We start from the raw sequence: 20,828 nt of genomic DNA, 5'->3' as shown, positions 1-20,828 counted from the left end.
TGGGCTGTGACATTGAATTTGTTAGTGTATATACAGTCAGTACTAGCCAGTTTCATAATTGCTGATGGTCACTCTGGAATATCGTTCTCTTTTCATAAAGAGTTCAGAGGTTCTGTCCCTATGTACTGCACTGCTGGCTAAGTTAAAAGTGTAAAATTATGTGATATGAGGCTTTATCACTTAGGTAAACTTGGAGAATATCACTTAAGTTCTACCTTCTAAATACTCTTTGCAGAGGAAAATGCCTCAGTATATCATTTGAGTTAGAAAACAGCTATGGCTTTTGATACTTTATGTTTGTTGGTTTTAGTTACTAACTGTGTGAATAAATGCTTTCAGAATTAACACATGCAGCCTCTAACTTACAGGAGGGGAAGAGACGTTTGTGTCAAGGAGTAACTTTGCCTTAAATAGTCCTATTTATGTGTCAGAACATAGCAATGGACTTGATCATAGCTACAATATGAATTCTTTTTTTCATTCTGGTGGGACTTCTGTTGAAGAATCTTGTATTTGAAATCTTAGTATTTGAAATTACTCTCTAAAAATTTTGTCTCAGGTTTTTAAAATAGTTTATAGCTATAAACTTGGAAATCATCTCTGTCTTTCTCCCAGTGTCACTGGGTAAAGTCCTGTTAATATTGATGTGCTACAAATGTAGACTAGGAAGCTCCGAAGAAATGTGCATGTGTCCAGAAATATCTGTTCAACCTTAGAGAAATCACGTAGTTAGTCTTAGAGTTTTCTCTGATACTCTTGCTAAGTGTTTACTGTACAGTTTTTATTTGTTCTGTTTTTAGAGCAAGATGTGTTTTAGATAATAATTCTGCAGTATGCGTGGGTCCATCTGCATGTACCTATTTTGTATTTTTAAATCTTATTTTTGAATTAGGGATTGCAGATAGGGACAAGAGAACTGGAGGAGATGGGAGCAAAGTTCTGTGTTGGCTTACTGCGTTTAAAAAGAATGGCCTCGCCTTTGGAATACAATCTTCCTTCTAGTCTGTTGGATATTGAAAATGAGCTGATTGAGTCAAGCTGTAAAGTGACAAGGTAGTACACATTTATTATATTTACCATTTTATTTCTGGAAAAATTGCAGTTTCTCAAGTGATGTAAAGATTATCTCAAAAATGTTCTTTCAGACATCAAAAATAATGTTATGTGTTGTGACCTGTTAGTGTAACAATAAACTGAATATATTGGAGACCTATTGTGTTAATTCAATTGCTTCAAACTTTTAAAGAAAACAATAGATACAGAGTTAGACTATATGTCACATTTTTTGCTGGGAGAAACGCTGGCAACTTTAGTGTCATCAGGGAGTTGTTATATACAGTAAAACTCAGTAGGTTTTAGGTCTCAATTTTCTCTTTGAGAGCATTTTTTTTCTTATTACTGGCTACAGTATTAAAAATGTATTTAGGTAGACTTAAAGTATGTGAGTTAAAACACTCTAAGAACCGTAAGTTTTTCTTCCAAACTTTTTTTTTCTTTTTTTCCCCTCAGAGTTATGTAACAACATTTAAAGAATTCAAAATGTGAAATAAGGTTTGGGTCACAAAAGAAATGTATTGTATCTGCTCAGTAGCTGGCTGATTACGTTACCAATTGTTAAACCTCTAGGTAGGCTTGCAAAGGTATGAGTACTATTGCATATTTCCATTCATGTGATTCATCCCTGAAGTATCCATGGGTACATGGTAATTGGGAATGACAGCAAATACAAGCATCTCTTCCTGAAAATGTGGTTAGAGATAAAATAAAACACAGTTCCAGACTTCAGTAAAGCATTAAATTAGAAAAGAGTAAGATTGAGACACTATAATATGTTAATACTTGGCATACTTAGAGGTGAAAATGGTTTTAAAGTGGCCTTGGCTGTTAGTCCAACTTAGCTAAAGCAATACTGTGGAAATTTTGGGAAAAGACTAAATGTATTATTGTTTTTGTGCAATGGAAACACAGAGGTGTTTGAGACTAAGACTTTCATTAGGTGCTAGACCAATGAGCAATTTGTCTGTAGATGATGCAAAACTAACAGAGATGTGGGAGGGCATCTGTGGTACGCTATGGAATGGGAAGATGATATTTAATTCCAGCATTTAAACACAAGTGTTACTAGAATGTGGAGTATTAAGAAAGACTGGAGCTTGTGTTCATGCTCAGCATTTACAGAGAGTAATGAAAAAGTGAAGTATAAGCTGAAAGGTGATAAGAACAATAGGAGTAACAATAGGAGAGTGTCCTAAGGAAGTGGTTAAAAGTGTATGAAGAATAGCTGTGATGTGTAGATATGTATCACTCCAGTGATGGCTGGATCCTCCAGTATCATTTGCTCACTAGTACAGGATTAGCATGCTTGTAATTGCTGGATTTTTACTGTCAGATCCAGTTTTGTGCTTGGGTAAGGCTGAGTTAGTGATTCCTGGAAGAGAGGATCAGAAGAAGGCTTTGGAGTAACCCATTCCCACCAGCGTATAAGCCTCACTGAAGTGTAGGTAGAGTCACTGAGAGAGAGTTATATGGGAGGCCATAGAATCATTAAGGTTGGAAAGAACTTCTTAAGATCATCAAGTCCCACCATCAACCCAACACCAGCATGCCCACTAAACCATAGCCTGAAGTACCATGTCTGCATGTTTTTTGAACACCTCCAGTGATGGTGACTCCACCACTTCCCTGGGCAGCCTGTTCCAATGCTTGACCACTCCTTCTGTAAAGAGATTTTTTCTAATATCCAATCTAAACCCTTCCTGGCACAACTTGAGGCCCTTTCCTCTCATCCTATGCATGGTGTCTCCAATGCAGGTGAAATGCAGCATTTTAATTATTAAAAATGCCTTCGTGGTATTTACTGTGCTAATGTAATATTGATACCAAAACAATGTTAGCAGTGGAGCAGTGCTTAGCGTTTGTAACATTACTGTTCATTGTATAAATCTAAATTTTCATTTGATGTTATATGAGTTATCAGCCTTCTAAGATGTACTTTGAAAGTATAAATAAAATATCAGTGTCCTTGGTTTTGCAAGTCTAAAACCGTATTCTGCTATCTTTATAGTGTCTGGGGTTGTTTTTTTAAAAAAAAAGATGGGGACGGGGATAAACTGTGAATGGTCTTGAACTCTTCAACCAAGGCAAAGAATAAAAGAAAAAAAGTTGGCCATTAGAGTGAATTAATTAACTAGCTGCTTTGCTCTAAAAAGTCTCTGGCTTGCCATTTGTGTAGCATAGTGGTTTAATGAGCAATACTACAGATTAGGACAGAAAATCTGCTTCCACTCCTGTTAGGCCAGGGGCTGAGATAGTTTATTGTCAGGTAACTATGGAAAGCAGCAATCTTGTCCTAAAATTTTGTATTAGGAAAACACAGATTCAGTGGGTTTTGTCTCGTGGATAGGGATCAGCCTAAGGAGAAAAAAATTGAATTGCTCTATGTATGTTTTATATGTGTTTCCAGGGATTCTGGATATGGATCATCTGAAGGTAATCTGTTTAGGTTTCTTATTAAATACATGAGGACCTTAACTTTCCGGTAGACATTTCAGTTCTTCTTTGGGATGAGATGTAAGTGTTGACAGAAGAGACCAGAACTTGGGAGGTGAAAACCATTAAATGCTAGGGAAGTGTGTAGATGCATGATGTCATATGGTATGGAATATCCCTTTGGCCAGCCTGCATCAGCTGTCTTGTCTGTGTCCCCTCCCAACTTCCCATGCACTCCCAGCCTTCTCGTTGGTGGGGTGGTGTGAGAAGCTGGACAGTCCTTGACTGCTTAGCAACAACTGAAAACATCAGTACATTATCAACATTGTTTTAATCCCAAATCCGAAACACAGCCTCGTACTAGCTTCTGTGAAGAAAATTAATTCTATCCCAGCTGAAACCAAGACAAAAAAGTAACTATAATAAGTAACTATAATTCTTGACCTTCTTTCTAGGGTAATGAGGGGAGAAGCAATTGGTCGTGCTTTACCAATCTGGTTAAGATTTTAACTGATCTGCAAATTGTAGATAATCAGGTGCAATTGTAAAGAAGTAGAAAAGTGTTGTCTGGATTAAATGTTTGTGCTAGATGTTACCTTAGACTAAGATCAGGATTACTGCTTTCTAGTATTTCTGAAACTTTCAATAGATCAGCACAATCATTTATTGAGAGAGATTTTCTTGTTTCAGTGAAACTTAACTTTACAGTAAAGTTATGGTTTACAGTAAAGTGGTTATGGTCCTGACTCTGGAATAGGATTTCCATAGATAATCTGTACACAAGTTGATAAGCTACTTTGAAAGTATGTAGAAGCATAAACATAATCCATAGGATGTAACGGTTCTTCCATTTTGGACTTTCAAAGCACATTGTTTATGATGTGTATGAAAGTGCTTCCAGTGAGTAAAAGGTTGTTACTCCTTTCTGTTTGGCAGCAAATTTGAGTAAAGCTAGATGTGAAAAGGAACAGTTGTTCTGAAGTTACGAAATAAAGCAAATCCTGGAGAGAGGGATATGAATAGTGGTCAACGGCTCGAAGTCCAAATGGTGTTTGGTGGCGAGTGGAGTCCCTCAGGGGTCCGTATTGGGACCGGTACTCTTTAATATCTTCATCAATGACCTAGACAGTGGGATTGAGTGCACCTTCAGCAAGTTTGCAGATGACATCAAGCTGAGTGGTGTCCAGAGTCACCTGGACAAGCTTGAGGAATGAGCCTGTGTGAACCTCATGAGGTTCAACAAGGCCAGGTTGCACCTGGGTTGGGGCAACCCCTGGTGTCAGTACAGGCTGGGGGATGAAGGGACTGAGAGCAGCCCTGCCAAGAAGGACTTGGAGGTACTGGTGGATGAAAAGCTGCACATGAGCCAGCAATGTGATCTTGCAGCCCAGAAGGCCAACCATATCCTGGGCTGCATCCAAAGCAGCATGGCTACCAGGTCAAGGGATGTGATTCTGCCCCTCTACTCTGCTATGGTGAGACCCCACCTGGAGTCCTGCATCCAGCTCTGGAGCCCTCAGCACAGGAAAGACATGGACCTGTTGTAGCAGACACAAAAATGACCAGAGGGGTGGAACACCTCTCCTGTGAGGACAGGCTGAGAGAGTTGGGGTTGTTCAGCTTGGAGAAGAGAAGGCTCCAGGGAGACCTTATTGCAGCCTTCCAGTACTTGAAGGAGGCTGATAAGAAAGATGAGGACAGAATTTTTAGCAGGGACTGTAGTGGTAGGACAAAGGTAACAGTTTTAAACTAAAAGTTTTCGACTAGATACAAGGAAGAAATTTTTGACAAATGAGGGTGGTGAAACCCTGGCATAGGTTTCCCAGCAAGGTGGTGGATGCCCCATCCCTGGAAACATTCCAGGTCAGGTTGGGTGGGGCTCTGAGTAACCTGATCTAGTTGAAGATGTCCGTGCTTATTGCAAGAGGGCTTGGACTTGATGACCTTTAAAGGTCCCTTTGAACCCAAACTATTCTATGATTCCATTAATAGACACACATAGTTTGAACTTCCTTCTCTAGCTAAAATGCTTCATTAATCAGCTAGCTCTAGAAAAACTATTATGTACTACAATTAATTGCATGTAAAGTATGACCATGCTGGGGCAGGGGGAAAACTCCCTCTGACTTGATTTGTATTTTGTTAGTGGGAGCAAGGAGCATGAGGACTGTTTTGTACTGGATTTTCCCAAAGCACTAACAGAAGACTTACTACTGCAAGAATGGAATGTTTTTGGCTTGCAACATGTAAGCATAGATGAAAAATAACATAAGGCTCATAATAAGGTTAATACTACTGAAACTGTACATGGAAATGTTTGTAATCTGTTGTGTGAGTAAGGTAACTCGTGCTCAGGAACTTAAAAACTAGGAAAGTTCAGTCTCTATCCCAAAAGACAAAGTCATGAAAATCACAAAAGTCATTGTATTGCAAGACAAAATTTTAAGTTGGAGAGAATCATTTAATAACTTCATTCAGTGTTTTGAAACTGAATTTGTATGTAGAAAAAAGTATTAAAAAAATTTTTCCCCTAATGACCTTTGGGTGTTACACAGCTACAGATGGTAAGAGGTAATAACCAATGCTTCTGCACTAAAGAAGTTAAGGCAGTGGAGAAAAAAAAACAGATTCTATGCATGCTAGAGTTATGATTTTAATCTGATAAGGAACATTGACATAAGAAATACTGAACTTGATTAAAGAAAACTCTTAACAACTGTTCAGATTTTTCTAATGTCTGACTTTTAAAAATTTATTAAATGTAAATCTGTTAAACATAAATCTACTTTAATAACACTAAAATGGAAAAATATGTAGCATGAAGTGAGAAAACGGATACCTTGCTCTCCTTGTTCCTTTAGCAATACTGTGTATCTATGGGAGAATCTGTGATGGAAAAACTAACTGTGTAAATTCCAACAACTTATCTTTAAAATGTGGCATTAAGACTGAAATATGTTGTGTGTTTGTACCTAACTCTTTATATGTTCTAACCCCATCTTAAAAGTGATTTGATAATCATAATTATACAGAGATTTATTTCATTGAGTTCAGTGGAAATGCATTTTTATTTAAAAAGTGGGAGTGGAATCAGACTCTTAACAGGAAATGTTTTTCAGAGAAAATTGCAAACTGTTCTGCTGTCTGTGTCACTACTGGAATGTTGACCTAATATCACATAGTCCCTTTTTATCAAGTGTGAATTTTCTTGAAGTTTATGTGTAACCACATAAGGCCTTATGTACAGCCACTGATTTGTCTGTACCTGCTGATGCATCATCAAACAGATTTCTTTAACCAAAATTGACTAAACAATCATATGTAATTAAAAACATTAAAAAAAAGTAAGTACATAATACTTAACCTGGCAAAATGCTCCTCTAGTAAATCTAGAACAATATGGTTAAATACTTTTTTAAAAAAAATTATGGTTCTAGTATCCTTCTGAGACAGCAGTGACCCATCTCTATGCATGATAATGGGAATTTGCTATCTGGATAACTGGGTTGACTCCTTTTTATTTTGATAGCTATGCTGTGTGCCATAGAGACCATGTACATACATCATTTTTGCATAAGCAAGAAACTATAATTTTGTTCATAATATAAGTGGCTTATAATAATTTATGTTTGCACACTATGTTCTTTCATTCTTTGCTAAAGGGATTAATACTGCCATAGGTGGAATTAAGACATTGTCCAATTTTTGTTTCTGGAGACTTAGAAGCCAAGGTCTGCTCTATACTTTAGGCCATCAGACTTTTTGCCTGTTATTTGGAAAAGTCTGTCTAGAGCAGAGCAGTTTTATTCCCTTTCCCAACGAATATGCCCATATGACAACTGGACCAGATATCCTTGGGTTCCAAGTTTCCTACCTCTGGTAGTACTCACTGCATGTCTCAGCAGAAAGTTCAAAAACATGTACTGTTTATCGATGATGATACTCAAGGGGGAAGTCTCATGTTATTTATTTTTAGGGACTGGCTTATATTCAGAACTGAAACACATACTGGAAAACAGGTTGTAATTAAAGGTCAGCTCCTATATGGGATAATGGAGACACCATGTTCCTCTATTCTGGATATTATTTAAAATAAATTTTATTGTAATAGTCTTTTTCAATTAATTATATTGAAATCTACTTTGTACTGTCTCAGGAAGTACTGGACGAGGGTGTAATAGATAGGTATTGATGAGATCTCTCCTCCTCAAAAAAAAGTGGGGGGGGGGCAGGGGGTGAGGAATATTCAGATTTTCATAGCCAAAGAAAAGTGTGGTTCAGCACAGATTTTCCCCTTTCATTATTTTTTTGGAGGGGTGGTCATAGGTGCTATTTAAGCAGTAATGTTGTGGGATCACTGAACAAGTTTTCAAGGCTATGCTGTATTTCCCTTGTACAGCAAAAAAGAAGACTGAACACTGCCTCAAAATGTTGCCATCGTAACTTTTCTTGTTGTCTTGGGGGTGTGAGGCACTCCAGAACGTTTTGCTAAATGGCTACAACTATTTACATAGATAGGATGAGTACTAGCTCCTAGTGACAGCTCTAATAAGGCTCAGCAAACTTTAGCTGTATGAGACCTCACTGCTGTTTGGAGGAAAACTTTGCTTGGTAGGGTTTTCTTTCTTCCTGCCCAGGTAAGGATCTGGCTACTTTTTTGTGCAGCAGAAGTACCTCACTTTGTAATTCACAGGAAATAGATTTTTTTTTTTTTGTTCTATTTCTTAGTGCTTTAAAAACCAGATTTTTATTATTGAAACCTGTATGTCAAATCTGTGAAATATATTGTCCATTTGTCCTTTCATTTAATTCTTGTATCCAAAGTGCTGAAGTTCTAGTGTTTCTGTACTAGTGTTCTAGACAAGATACTGTCTTATCTAGCTGAGGTATCAATTTATTAGCTATCTATTTACTTGAGTGCTGGAAATATACAAAGAACCTCTTTTGAGTAAAGTTTATAAAGCTAATTTCTGTTTCCCTTCAGAGGCATTCATGGGCCAGAAGACAGTCACACAATTCCTTGCTTCATGTGCCCAGTCGTCATTCCTATTATAATAAAAGTACTGCTTACATTTTCCTTGTACTTACATGATTCATGGCTCATTACTTAGCATTAGAGATGAATGAGAAGCTACAGAAAATGCAGGCTAGAAATTTATGAATAAGAAGTATAAAAGAGAGTAGATTTTACACAGCTGTAATGTCCCTGCAATGTTAGAGTAGAACAATGAGTAAGACTGTAGTTATTTCCTTTATATTTTGGATGCGACTGGTGTTACGTTTTACAAAATTAAAAAAAAAAAAAACTAATGCTTTAGAGGATAAGCAAGGAAGTCTAAACATACACAAGCACTGCTTTCTTTTTTTTTTTTGCAAATGATTTTGAGGGTTTCTCAAATTCTTTTTGGTTTTACTGGTTATACTTAAAATGACCAAGTAAATGTTAGTATTTTAAAATACACCTCCAGTATTTCATTACACATAAGCTCAGTTTCCATGAGTTCATTTTGAATCATGTCTGAAACATCTTTGACTTAAGGAAAATAAAGCAGTAAGTAGATTTATTTCCCTCTGGCAGTGCACTTTAACATTTTAAGTGATGAATTAAACACTTTATTTTTCTTTAATTATTTCAAACCCACTTTCCAATGTTTCCCCCCCCCAGTTCCAAATGGAAAAGATTAGACTAAATGTAATACTGATCTTGTACTAAGAATTATAGTTGTTATGCTGACAGGTTTGATAGGGTCTATATGCAATGAAACAAAAACACATGACTGCAGTCATAACTGTTAGGGCTTACTGGAATTATCCTTTCTGCAATAACTTGACCGTGTTTTGGAAATTCTAGTCATTTCATTGATTGTTTTGAGGTTCATTGATGTGTTCTAGAACATGGTGTATTTTTGTTTGTTAATTTGATTTAATTATAGCAGAGAAGCAGACTGAGCTTTTGGGACCCAGCATGTCTAAAAAATGGTAGAAAGAGTAGACTGCCAAAAAGGAGCTGTGGGAAGGAAAAAAACTGATGCAAAATCAGTTTCCTGCACTTAGTCTTACACTTGAAAAAAGACATCAGACTGGTAGGGCTAGGAGTGAGCAGTACATGCAGGGGGAATATGTCCAAGGTCTTGTTGCAAAGGGTCTGTCTCTAGGCTGCCAGAAGGAAACTGGATTTGTCCTACTTTATTTCCCGCCCCCTTAATAACTCTTAAACTTTGCCCAGATATTTGCACACTTCTAATCTCCTTTTGTCTGGGAGTAAAAGTTTTCTCCTTCCTACTGCCCTGCAGCATTTGAGGTTTTTTTGGCCTTTCTTCCAGTACTTTAGGAGTACAACTTAGTTAAAAAGAAGGCATATTGTGCTGCAACTTTTGTCCTCTTTGAGAAGGTTGAAAGAAAAAGCTATCAAAGATGAGACCCAGAATTTCACTGGTGGGCCTGGTGGCAGTGCCCATGCACCAAGACCCTACTCTAGCCTAAGTGAAAGTGATTGCTTTTAATTCTGTGTAGACTGTAGCATCAGAGTACTGTTTGTCTTCTCTAGGGCAAAATAAGGGAACTAGTAATTTAGGGGAAAAAAAAAAAGAAAAAAATAATTATCATGAACAGGTTATATATTCTTATTATCATTTTCCAAGCTTTTCTTCCACTCCTGGTAGTCTGATCCAAATATTAGTGTCGGCTACAGTCAATGATTGTTGAATCCAACTAATTTAATCCAGTTTTCAGTTTCACAAAATGTATTTCAGGGTGACAGCACAAAAACAGTGTTGAGATTACTTTTTGTTGAGCTGTGGAGTGAAATACTGTAACTCTAAAAGTGGGGTTATTTAAAAACAAGACTTAAATGTGATTTGGATACCCAGCTTCTTATGGCTTAGAAAAGAGTTGGACATGTTGTTCTTCTCTTCAGCCTTGGAAATTCCCTTGAGAAAATATCCTTACTACTTCAGAACAACACAGAGGTGAAGAGCTCCTGAAGGGGACCACATACGAAGCTCCACATGTGATGTTGCCTACTGTAGCAGCATTGCTGATCCCTAGAAGAGAATATAGACCCTAACGTGAAATTAAAAGTATAGAGAAACAATTCCTTTGTGTTACTTCCTGATTCTCTTTCTCCTCTAAAACTTTCCCTCCCTTGACAATGCTGTTTTAAAAGGAATCATTAGTTCTTCAAATTTTTCTCTCCCAGCTCCCCAAGTAGCTGCAACTCTGCAGCACATTGGCAGGGAATATTTTTTAATTTTTTCTTCCAAAGTTTTAAAATGTGTACGCTTCCCGTGTAGTCTCAGAAAACTGCTAATCTCCATGGGGTTGAAATTGGTAGTGGTTTTCTGGCTGGTGGATGAATTTCTCTGTAATTGAGTCATACGGATAATGAAAAATCCAAGTATATCTTTTGAGGGACAAATAAAATTTTAGTTTGAAAAAATATGCCATGTCAGCCATAGGTTTATTTTTTAATATGTTTGAAGCATTCATGTAAATAAGAAAAAACATAATAAGGCTTTGTCATTTTAAAAAAAATATAATTAAAATATGTTTTAGAAAAAAGTTGTATTCATTCCTAAATTCAGTGTATTTAGTGGCAGGTGGTGTAGAAAATACTCTTTTTTTAAATGAAAGGGATATTCTTAAAGTTCTTCATAATCATGAAGACCACAGTATTGTATCAAGTATATTAATCAGATATTTATCAGTTCATCTTTTTACCCATAAAATGTTGTTTAAATAAAATCTGCAAAACTTCAGGTTTTCATATAGTACTCTATTTTAACTGCTGTGACTTCAAAGAAAATACACAGATTATGGCATCCCTTATATTACAGCACTGTAGTTGTGTGATAAACAACCTCTGCTAACCTGAGAAAAATAATGGTTTCCTTTTAAAAGGAAAAGCAGGAGGTGTAGGGGTAGAGGAAGAGAGATTATTGAGCAAGTTAATTAGAAACAGCCCAAGGGAAAAGTTAGGAAATTAAAACCCATAGAATCAGCATGATGGCAGCTAAAAATACATTGTCACAAGATAAGCTAAGGGTGGGGAGCGGCAGGGAGGCAAATAAAGAATTTGATTAAACAGCAATTTTTTCAGGTGTTTTGATTTCAACATTTCTTGTGACCCAGCCTCAGTAAAACAGTGGAGTAATAATTATGCTTTCCACATTCATCCTAACCTTTAGAATAAAGATTGCTGTAAAGTTAAATATCCAAGACTATTTTCTACATCAGAAGAAAACACACTATGGGAAAACGAATGTAAGTAAGTGGTGTGCAACACAGGGTTTTCCTTTGAATGTAGAAAGTGCTCAGATACCTTTTTGTGAGGAATGAAGTCTCAAGAAAAGGAAAGTGAAAAAATAATCTTAAGTTTAATATTTATTTTCAGTAATAAGTAATTGAGAAGTCATGATGTGTTGTCCTGGATGGCAGTAGAAAGCTAAGTTTCTTATGAGGCAAATTTCAGAGCCAGTTTTTACATTAGACGTTCATGTAGCTTTGAAAAAGATCTGTTAATCTATTGTAATGGTACTTTAATAATTGGGGAAAATAGTTTATAATGTTGATTTTTATTTTATTAAATGGGAAATGTCAACGAAAAGAATCCTCCAGTTTCAGATGACAATTTTGAGTGTACACGTGCCGGAGCAAATGTCTAAAATGTGTTACGTCAGACACACTGACTCTTGAGACTGTGCAAAGTGGCTGAATTTCTAGAATGTAGGGGCATGCCTATATGCTTACACATATGTGAATAAGTAAAATCAGTTTACACAAATATAACAAGTGTATATTTAATACATATATCTGTGTGTTTTTCAAGACATTATAAATTGGGACATATTCTGTGAACTGACAAGCCATTTCAAAGAGGTGAACTATGTGGTTTGTATGTGTGTCCATGCTTTTTTTTCTGTAAAATAGGTTTTGTTGGTTTCTTTTTTAACTGGATCAGCTATATGAGTTTAATTTCCAAACAATGACACTTACTAAAAAGAGTGGATAGAATTTTTCAAGAGCTTTACTATTCTATATTATACCTCACTAACATGAATTTTTATAAGTGCCTACTGTAATGCATTAACATCCCATTGTTAGTGGTTAATAAAATATTTGTAATTGACATAGCTCATCGTAGTTTTCTGTTTCAGTATTCAGAATTATTAGTTAATGTTGGGCCAACATTCAGATTTAATGGCTCCATTTCCTCTGAATTGAATTACACAGTCTGTCCTGCAATTGCAGTGTGGATTCCTTGCATATGAAAGCTAACAAATCAATATCTGTGTTAAGTGATTAGAAGCAAAAGTTGCAAAAAATCTGTGCACTTGTTAGAATGTGATACGTTTGGTGAAGTTCCTTTCATTTTGTCCTTTAAATAAAGGAAACGTTTAAACTCCACAAACCCCCCCCCCCCCTTTTTTTTTTTCTTAGAAGAAGTGTTGGTAGGTAGTGACTTTCTAGGGCAGAAAGCATTGCAGGACAAAATCACAGAAAAATTACACTCCTTTGCTAGTTCTGCCACAGGTTCTTCATGAAAAGCATATATGCTTATGGTATGTTGGGTTCCCCACCTGTAAAATGAGAGCAAAGATACTTACTATTTTCCTCAAGTTTTGTCTCTCCTAAATGGAAACGATTTTGTTTCAAACACTCACTTCATTAACCAACATAGTGCATTGTTGCCTTAGTGATAGCTTAAATAATCTTTAAAAAGTATTTCGTTTTGTGGAGCATTCCTTTTTGCATGGCTTAATGAGTATGTGCTTGTTTAGTGAACCATGATACAGATTGTTTTAAGTATAAATCCAGAGACCATGACTGAATTGAATTTTGATAATTAATTTTCTTACTCTTTTAGGTCTTCTGTCCTTTTTTTTAAGCTAAGACTAACAATTCTTCTCATTTGTTCTTCTCCCAGTGTTTGAATTAACTGTCAACAGCACAAAACATTCCAGTGTAGCATGTCATTGAGGCTACGGGTAGAGGAAGAATACTGTGAAATTTATTTATATTGAATACAGATTGCCTTGCAGGTTTCAGGCGGTCCACTTAAGCTTCTGAAAGACCTTTAGAAAGAAGCAGTGATTAATCCTTGTAATTATAAAGCCACAGCCAAGCTAGGACAAATTTAATCAAAATGAATATGCAAACATTTCTACAAGTACCTTGTGATCTTTCTGAATAAGAACATTGTCACAGTTTTGTGTGAGTTCTGTATGATTTGATTATTAGGTAAAATGCATTACAAAACCTTCTTAGGACTTCATCTGAATATAAGATTACTTATGAAATACTTAGGAATTCTTAGTGCTTTTAAGCAGGTAGCTTTTTATGTCCCAAGGGAGGTTAGTAAAACTGGGTCTGGAAAACAATTCTTTTTGTTGTTGTTTTTTCCCTGCTCTTCTCTGTCCTAGAGAGGCAAGAGGATCAGAAAGTTGTATTTTAACCTTTCCCCTGTTAACACTAAAGGTTTTAGTCCTCTTATTCTTGGAGGCTGTTATACGTAAGGGCATAGGCCATTCTGTGGGCAGGGGCTCAGTTCCTTAAATCCACTGTCTCTTAGTTTCAAGGCTTAACATAAAAGTTTTAAATTTTAACTGCATGCAAGTGTGCAAGGACTTCATATGAGTCAAGTGATTCATATGGGAACTTAATCTTAGTTGTAGGCGTAAACATGACTACTTGTTTTGTCACCTCTAATATGTACAGTGTAATTACTTACAATGTTTTTCAGTAAAATATATGTTTTAATAAAATACAGGGGTTTCCTAATTTAATTTTTAGACTCTCATCTGGTTTTTAGTTTGTTTATACTTCATAGCAACTTCTCTTTCTTTATGTAGTTGTATCCTTCTGCAACAACTTCTGATACTGCTGTAATTATATGAAGTTTATACAGGCCATTAGCATAGGTCTATAATGTGTAGCTAATTTTTCATGGCACATTTGGATAACGAGTTGTGTATGACTGATTAGTTTAGGGTGTTACAAATGTGGGTGTGGGTCCCAGTTGTTTTACGTGCAATCAAAATATTGATACTATTTCAGGTAAACTGCCCCTTGCCTGAGGTAATTTTTGGATTAAGGTATGTCAGGACAGGGACGGGGCATGGTCTGAATGTATTGTTGCAAGTAAAACTTTTAACGTGATTCATGCCAACTCCTTGTTCATTATAGCCCCACTACATACGTTCTGGATGAAGATGAGCCTCGCTTCCTTGAAGAAGTTGATTACAGCGCAGAGAGTAATGATGATCAAGACATTGAATTAGCTGACAATGCAGGTGATTATGAGGCAACTAATCAAGAAGATGGGCTTTCAGACTCTGATTCAACAAGGATACTCCTTTCTTGAACCATCTTTGCAGCCAGTAATTGGAAATTAAGTATCCTGGATTTTCATAGTCAAATACTTCCTTGCTCTTGTCTACTAAGGGGATAGGCTTAAGGAAACACAAATAACTGGGGCTTTCCTAGCTCAAGGACAATAAATATTTCTGATAAATCGGCATTTGTTTTGTTTACAGAGTTCTGAGTTTTCTTTTAGCACTGAATAGATAAATTTATTTACCAGTTCATTTTCTACTAAATAGCACCGCATGGCATTTTGTGTCCTTAAACACTGTCTTCTGAAAAATGGATGATAATCTGTGGTGTGTCAGAGTACAGAAACTAATTCTTTGTGGTACGGTTCTTTGAGTTGCTTCCTGAAAAATAGGTATGTACAGAATTTCTAAATTAATTTGTGTGTGTATATGCGCGTGTGTATACTGAGGTGAAGAGGTTATTTTTCAACATTATTTCAAAGATACCTAATTGTGTTTGAAGTAATGTATTGCTTCCTCTGGAATGATTCAATAATTACAACATTAAAAATGAAAAAGTGATGTATGAATTGTTGCACTTGTTTCTTGCTTCTGAGGATTATATGGCTTTGCCACAGATCTAGGTGAAAATATATGTCTGTTCACAGTTCAGGGATTTTGCACAGTGACTATTGCAGCCTGTGCTTAAAGAACTATACACTTGTAAAAACTCTCTTTCCCATAAAGTAGACATGGTTTAATATGAAGAGAGTTTGGGGTTTTTTAAGTGACTACAAGAAGTGGTTAGATAGGTACACTGTATGTATGTTCATCTACCTGGTTGCTCAATTTTTCTTGCTTGATATGCACATAGTTAAAGAGTTCATTTCACTGGGAGCACATTAGCTATATACATAATTAAAATGCTTTAAGAGGGAAGGTGCATTTTGGTTTAAAGGTCTTTTGCCTGGTCTCAATCCAGTGTTAACCCTGCTCTGAGAAGGATATTGGACTGTAACTTCCTGAAGTCTCTTCCAGCCTGAATAATCATTCTGTGATTCTGTATTCTTCATGTTTAAACTCAAGCTGTCAGGCATGGGATTTACACTTCTTCATCTTCTCCTGTCATCTACTGATTCTTATTGCCTCTTGCCTCTGCTTAGAATCACATCTAATAGAGAAGTGAAATTGTAGCCTGTTATTTACAGAACTGACATGTTTTGCAATGAAAATTATTTTTCCAAAATTATTTTTCCTTAGTGTGACCCAATTGTGGCATTCATTTTCTGCAGCATGTGCAAGGGCTTTTAAGAGCATGAAGAATAACACTTCTATGTTACAGCAGGTTTTTAGCTGATGAGAACTTTGTGTACATTTACTGTTGCAAGTAAAACTGTATTTTGGAAGGGAAGGATGCCTTTGGTAGCAGGATTAAAAAAAAAAATTGAAGAGAATTAACTGTATCAGTGATTCTCAGTTGGGAGATGGATTTTCACCACGATATGCTGTTTCAAATGCAGCTTTGTTGTTTGATGCTTGTCCATACCATCCTGATTCTGAAACTGGGGAAGGGCTTTTGATCCCATGTGATATGCTACTGTCCTTTTGTTTAAAGTCTTAGATTTATAGTAATAATCGTGCAATTTTGACATGTAAGAGTATAATGGAAACATTTACATTCTTGTACCTGTATAAATTTCTCTCTCTAGCAAAAATTATCATTCCTTGTGTTCTGTGAACTACATGCTGCAAATAAGAAAGTTTATTTTACCCTGCTGAAGAGGAGCCCTCTGCATTGAAACTGTAGAGGAATTTGGGAATCTGCCAAACAACAGGATTAACCTTGCCACAGAATTTGAACTGTCTTTAAGTCAGCCCAGTGAGAGCATTGGAGAATGCTCATATTGCTGTGTCAGTCTTATACTAGTTATCTGCATAAATAGATTCTCATCCTTAAGGACTCATACTTCAGTACCCTACATGAATAATTGTGACTTAAATTTCAGGGGGTGCAGGATGCCACGTGTTAGTTAACCCCATTGTGCATTTCTTCTTAGTTTTCATATAAATCTGTATTAATCCTGGAACGCTATTTTCATGCTACAGGCGAGACTAGAAGTGTACTTCATCCACTTAGAAAGAATTGTGGCTTAGGAGTACAAAATCATCTTTTCATCTTGAGTAAATATGCACATATGTTCTTCTCATGTCTTGTGCTGCTTTTAGTCTGCGCAAAGCAGGAGTTATAAATGACTTATATAATGGCTCAGGATAACAGGCACTTTCCTAAAACAGTAATGTTGTGTTTATACATTAGATTCTAATGCACTATGCATTAGATGAATGCATTTGATTTAGATGAGATGTCAGTCTGGCAGTTGTGGATCTGAACTTCTACTAGTGCAGTTCCCATGCAGGAGTGAAACTTTGTCCTCAGCCTACACATTGTTGAAAATGCAAAGGCTGTTACTTCTTACACTATTTGCAACATTTCGTAATGTACCCGCTGAAAGGCAGAGTCTCCCTTCGTGCTCACAGGGATGCAAGCTCATGGGAGGAGCTGCCACAGCGGGAGCTGCTTCATGCTGTTTATCCCTTCTCTACTCATGTTGCCATTGTTGCGGTGCTGTTGGCAGACACGTGCTGGTGTCCCCTTTTATCTGTTTTGGTGGGATGTCTCGTGTTCAGCTGAAAATGGGATGGCTGAGGCTTGAGCACGTGCTCCATTCTGTTTACTATGGCATTCGCCCCTAATAAGTGGGCAGAATGGACAGCAAAGAATGGCAGCTTCTTGAACTGACACAAATCAGTCGTCTAACATAGCCTGTCCCAGACAATTGACTGTCTTTACTTAATGAATTGGCATTCTGATGTGTTTCTGGTTTTAAATGATGCTCTTTACTATAAGCATGTCTGATTCTGTATAGGAAAAGAAGATACTCTTCTATCTTTTCCCAGTAATAACAATAAAGAAGATTATAATCAATAATTACATCTGTGTTATTTATTGGCTTGCTTCTAAATAATTGCTGGATGATTAATTACTTTATTCCCTTTCCAGGTATAGTTCAACTTGCAGCACAGATTTTGGTATTGTGTCTTCACTGCTGACATCCCCTGGTGTAATGTAACTTATAGCTAAGGCTGCAACTGGTGCCAAAATCTTGCCCAGTAATTTTGGGAGGTGCATTTCTGTATCAGCCTGACTTACCAGGGAGAACTGGTTTGAATCTCAAATAAGACTGCAGTAGCAGTAAACACTGTTCACCAAATGCAGAAATTCAAGGTTTCAGACAGTTTCTATTGTAATGCCGTGATAGATATAATTGTTGCAGTGTTAATATGCATGCCCTAAATAACAATACTTATTAATAAAAATACATAATAAAGAATTAATTACAATCACCTTGCTTCCCTATTATTGGTTAGAAATGTTTAAAGCTTTTGCAGCAATGTACATACCTATAAGAATTGGGGTGTGCTTAGCATTTGAAAAAGGAGGATATTTTTGTTCTCTGTCAAGTTAAAGTCAGAGTACCATTTGTATATTAATAGATTGGATTATATCTCTCTTAAAAAGCTTAATATTCAGCAACGTATATAAAACTTAGGAAAACTTTGGATGAACCACAATGAAGGCCATTGCAGAGCACACAGGAGAGTCTTTGGGTGGGAGTCGTTCCCTCCTACACAGCCAATAGACTTTTCATCTGATCTAGGAAAGGCACAAGTTCATTCCTCAATAAGTCATCCCTTTACAATTCAACTCGGACTGCAGTTGAGGACTAAGTTATTTTTACTATTTATATTTTTTGCAGTAGCAATTTTAAGATTTGATACAATTTTCTGAGGGAAAGCCTAAGATAAAAGCAGATCTTCTAATTGTACGGAGCTGCCTGAAAAAAGCGAGTGGTTAATAGGAATCACTTTTGCAATTACATACGCAGTTTACTTAACTATGTCTGTTGTGCTAGTTTAAGTAGAACAACTTCCTTTGCAAGCTCTGTTGTCCAAATTGTTGTAAAGTGTAGAAGAGTCACAGTGACTTTTAAATTAGTCCAAGGTAATCTTTCTTTGATAGCAATGCTTCTAAGGTCATCAGGATGTAAAGCATTTGAGATGTGACCTTGCATGTTGTTTTCTTAAATAAACTGACTTGTATATTGCTTTGAAGGGCTTCAAAATATGAAATGCTAAACAGTTTTGACACCTAGTAAAGCATACATTATCTTAAATTATGGATGACTTGGCTATTCTAAATAGTATTATATAAAGAATTTGTTTAGTCCCTGTAAAATACTTCATAACTATGAAACACTCCCTCTTAATTCTTTTCCTATTAGGACAAGTTAGGTGCAATTAACTTTTTTTTTTGTAAAAAACATAATATTGTTAGTACAGTTTTTGAAGCAGTTCAGAAAGAATCATCACTGAAAGTTATGGGTTTAGCAATAAAGGAAACAGCACACCATAGGATTTCTTAATCCAAATTATGTGGTTACCAAATGCCAACCAGCTGGTGCTTTTTGCTGCCTATGCAGCATTCTTGCCATGAGATGTTTGTGCCCGTCTTTCCTGGAATGGGGTTATTTAGCATGCGTGATTTTTCATGGTAGATTGGAAGAATACATACTTAATCTAGCAGCACACAGAGCACTCCTGTAAATTTTCACTGGGCTGAATGCTACATAATAAAAGAACCCAACTAACAAAATTCTACAATAGTACTTCAATACATGAAACCCTGCTGTTAATGCAGAGTGGGGAAGATTATAATGACCTGAAATAGGACTCTTCTTTGCACTGTCTCTCCAGACTTACAAAGGTAAGATAATAAAGGTACAAAAGGATTTCCACAATTTAGTACAGACTAACAACTTTTTTCCAAACACCAGACTACCCTTACCTATCTTCTGGTCTATTCACTTCAAAAGAAAAAGCTCTCGTTTGCTTGTTGTGTATTTAGAGAATAACTCACTGTATTACTCAACCCTTTCATTTTTTCCCCTGAAAAAGGCACCTGGAGTCTAAAAATTATGTAATACTATCGTAGAAATCTTCATTCAGCTTAATTTGTATAAGGTGTCTCAATTGAAGGTAAGTTCTAAGCTTATTAGAAAAGCTGCCAAGGTCATAATGAGGTTTGCCCCAGAACATGTAAGTCCATGGCCAAGGAATGGTTGAGATGGGGGGTTAGCTTTTACAGAACAACAGTCTTGCTTCCCCTCAAACTTGACAGTGAAAGGAAGGTTATTTGCCTTCCAGGCAGCTGGGAAAGGTGATGTAGGCTGAAGCCAAAACCCAGGTCACTCAGCCCATGTTTTATTTACAGCTTGCAGTCGTATGTTTTACCCTAGTACTCGAAACAGCTCTGGGAGGCTACTGGCTTTCAAAATCGAATTGCTTTGCACTGGGGTGGTCTTTCATCACTTGATCGGTTGCAGAGTGCTCTGCTTTACAAGCCTCACTTAGTCTTTCAGGGTTAAATCAGAACTGTTGTCTTCTCTGCCTAATTATTAGGGCAGTGTAAATCACTCTCAGATGGCAGCATTGCATTCATGCTCACTTCATTCCCAAAAGAAAATGAACTTGAAAATATTTCAACATAAACAAGACAAGCAGCACAGAGTAAGGAAGACAGATGATCTTTAATATTTTGTATATTTGCTTAATTGTACCATATTTACATAAATATTATTAATGATACAAGCAGTCCAGTTGACCCCACAGATTAAAATGGCTCAGTTGTACATTTTGTGAAGACAAACTGGAATGAGGTGTCTCGCACAAACGCTCAGCCAACAGTCTGCCTTAATACTTGGCTTTGATCCAGCATCCCACTTAATTTAATTTAATACAATACACTGCCAAATGAAAGGTCCTAAACTGGGTCAGACAGCATTCCAAAATAATGTATGTTGGGTTTTTTTTGTCCTGTGAAGTCTTGCAAAATTTACAGATTTTCTGCAACAGTCATCCTGCTGTTACAGCTCATGTATGATCACAAACACGACAAGTTCAATTTAC

General features: G+C 36.5%; 1 protein-coding gene across 2 annotated transcripts in view; it reads left to right on the top strand.

The window, feature by feature from the left end:
* AGTPBP1 (ATP/GTP binding protein 1) overlaps positions 1–15,168 on the top strand; it is a 51,841-nt gene extending 36,673 nt beyond the window's left edge. For both annotated transcript variants that reach the window (XM_010289071.1, XM_010289070.1), the window contains exons 24-25: positions 893–1,053; positions 14,674–15,168. In XM_010289071.1, coding sequence (XP_010287373.1) covers positions 893–1,053; positions 14,674–14,851 — 339 coding nt within the window. In that variant the 3' untranslated portion in view covers positions 14,852–15,168. The remainder of the gene's footprint in view (positions 1–892; positions 1,054–14,673) is intronic.
* The last annotated feature ends 5,660 nt before the right edge of the window (positions 15,169–20,828 follow it).

Source organism: Phaethon lepturus, unplaced genomic scaffold (assembly GCF_000687285.1).
Source record: "Phaethon lepturus isolate BGI_N335 unplaced genomic scaffold, ASM68728v1 scaffold18826, whole genome shotgun sequence".
Taxonomy (NCBI): domain Eukaryota; kingdom Metazoa; phylum Chordata; class Aves; order Phaethontiformes; family Phaethontidae; genus Phaethon; species Phaethon lepturus.
The sequence above is the reverse complement of the archived record's forward strand: the minus strand, read 5'-3'. Positions and strand labels throughout refer to the sequence as shown.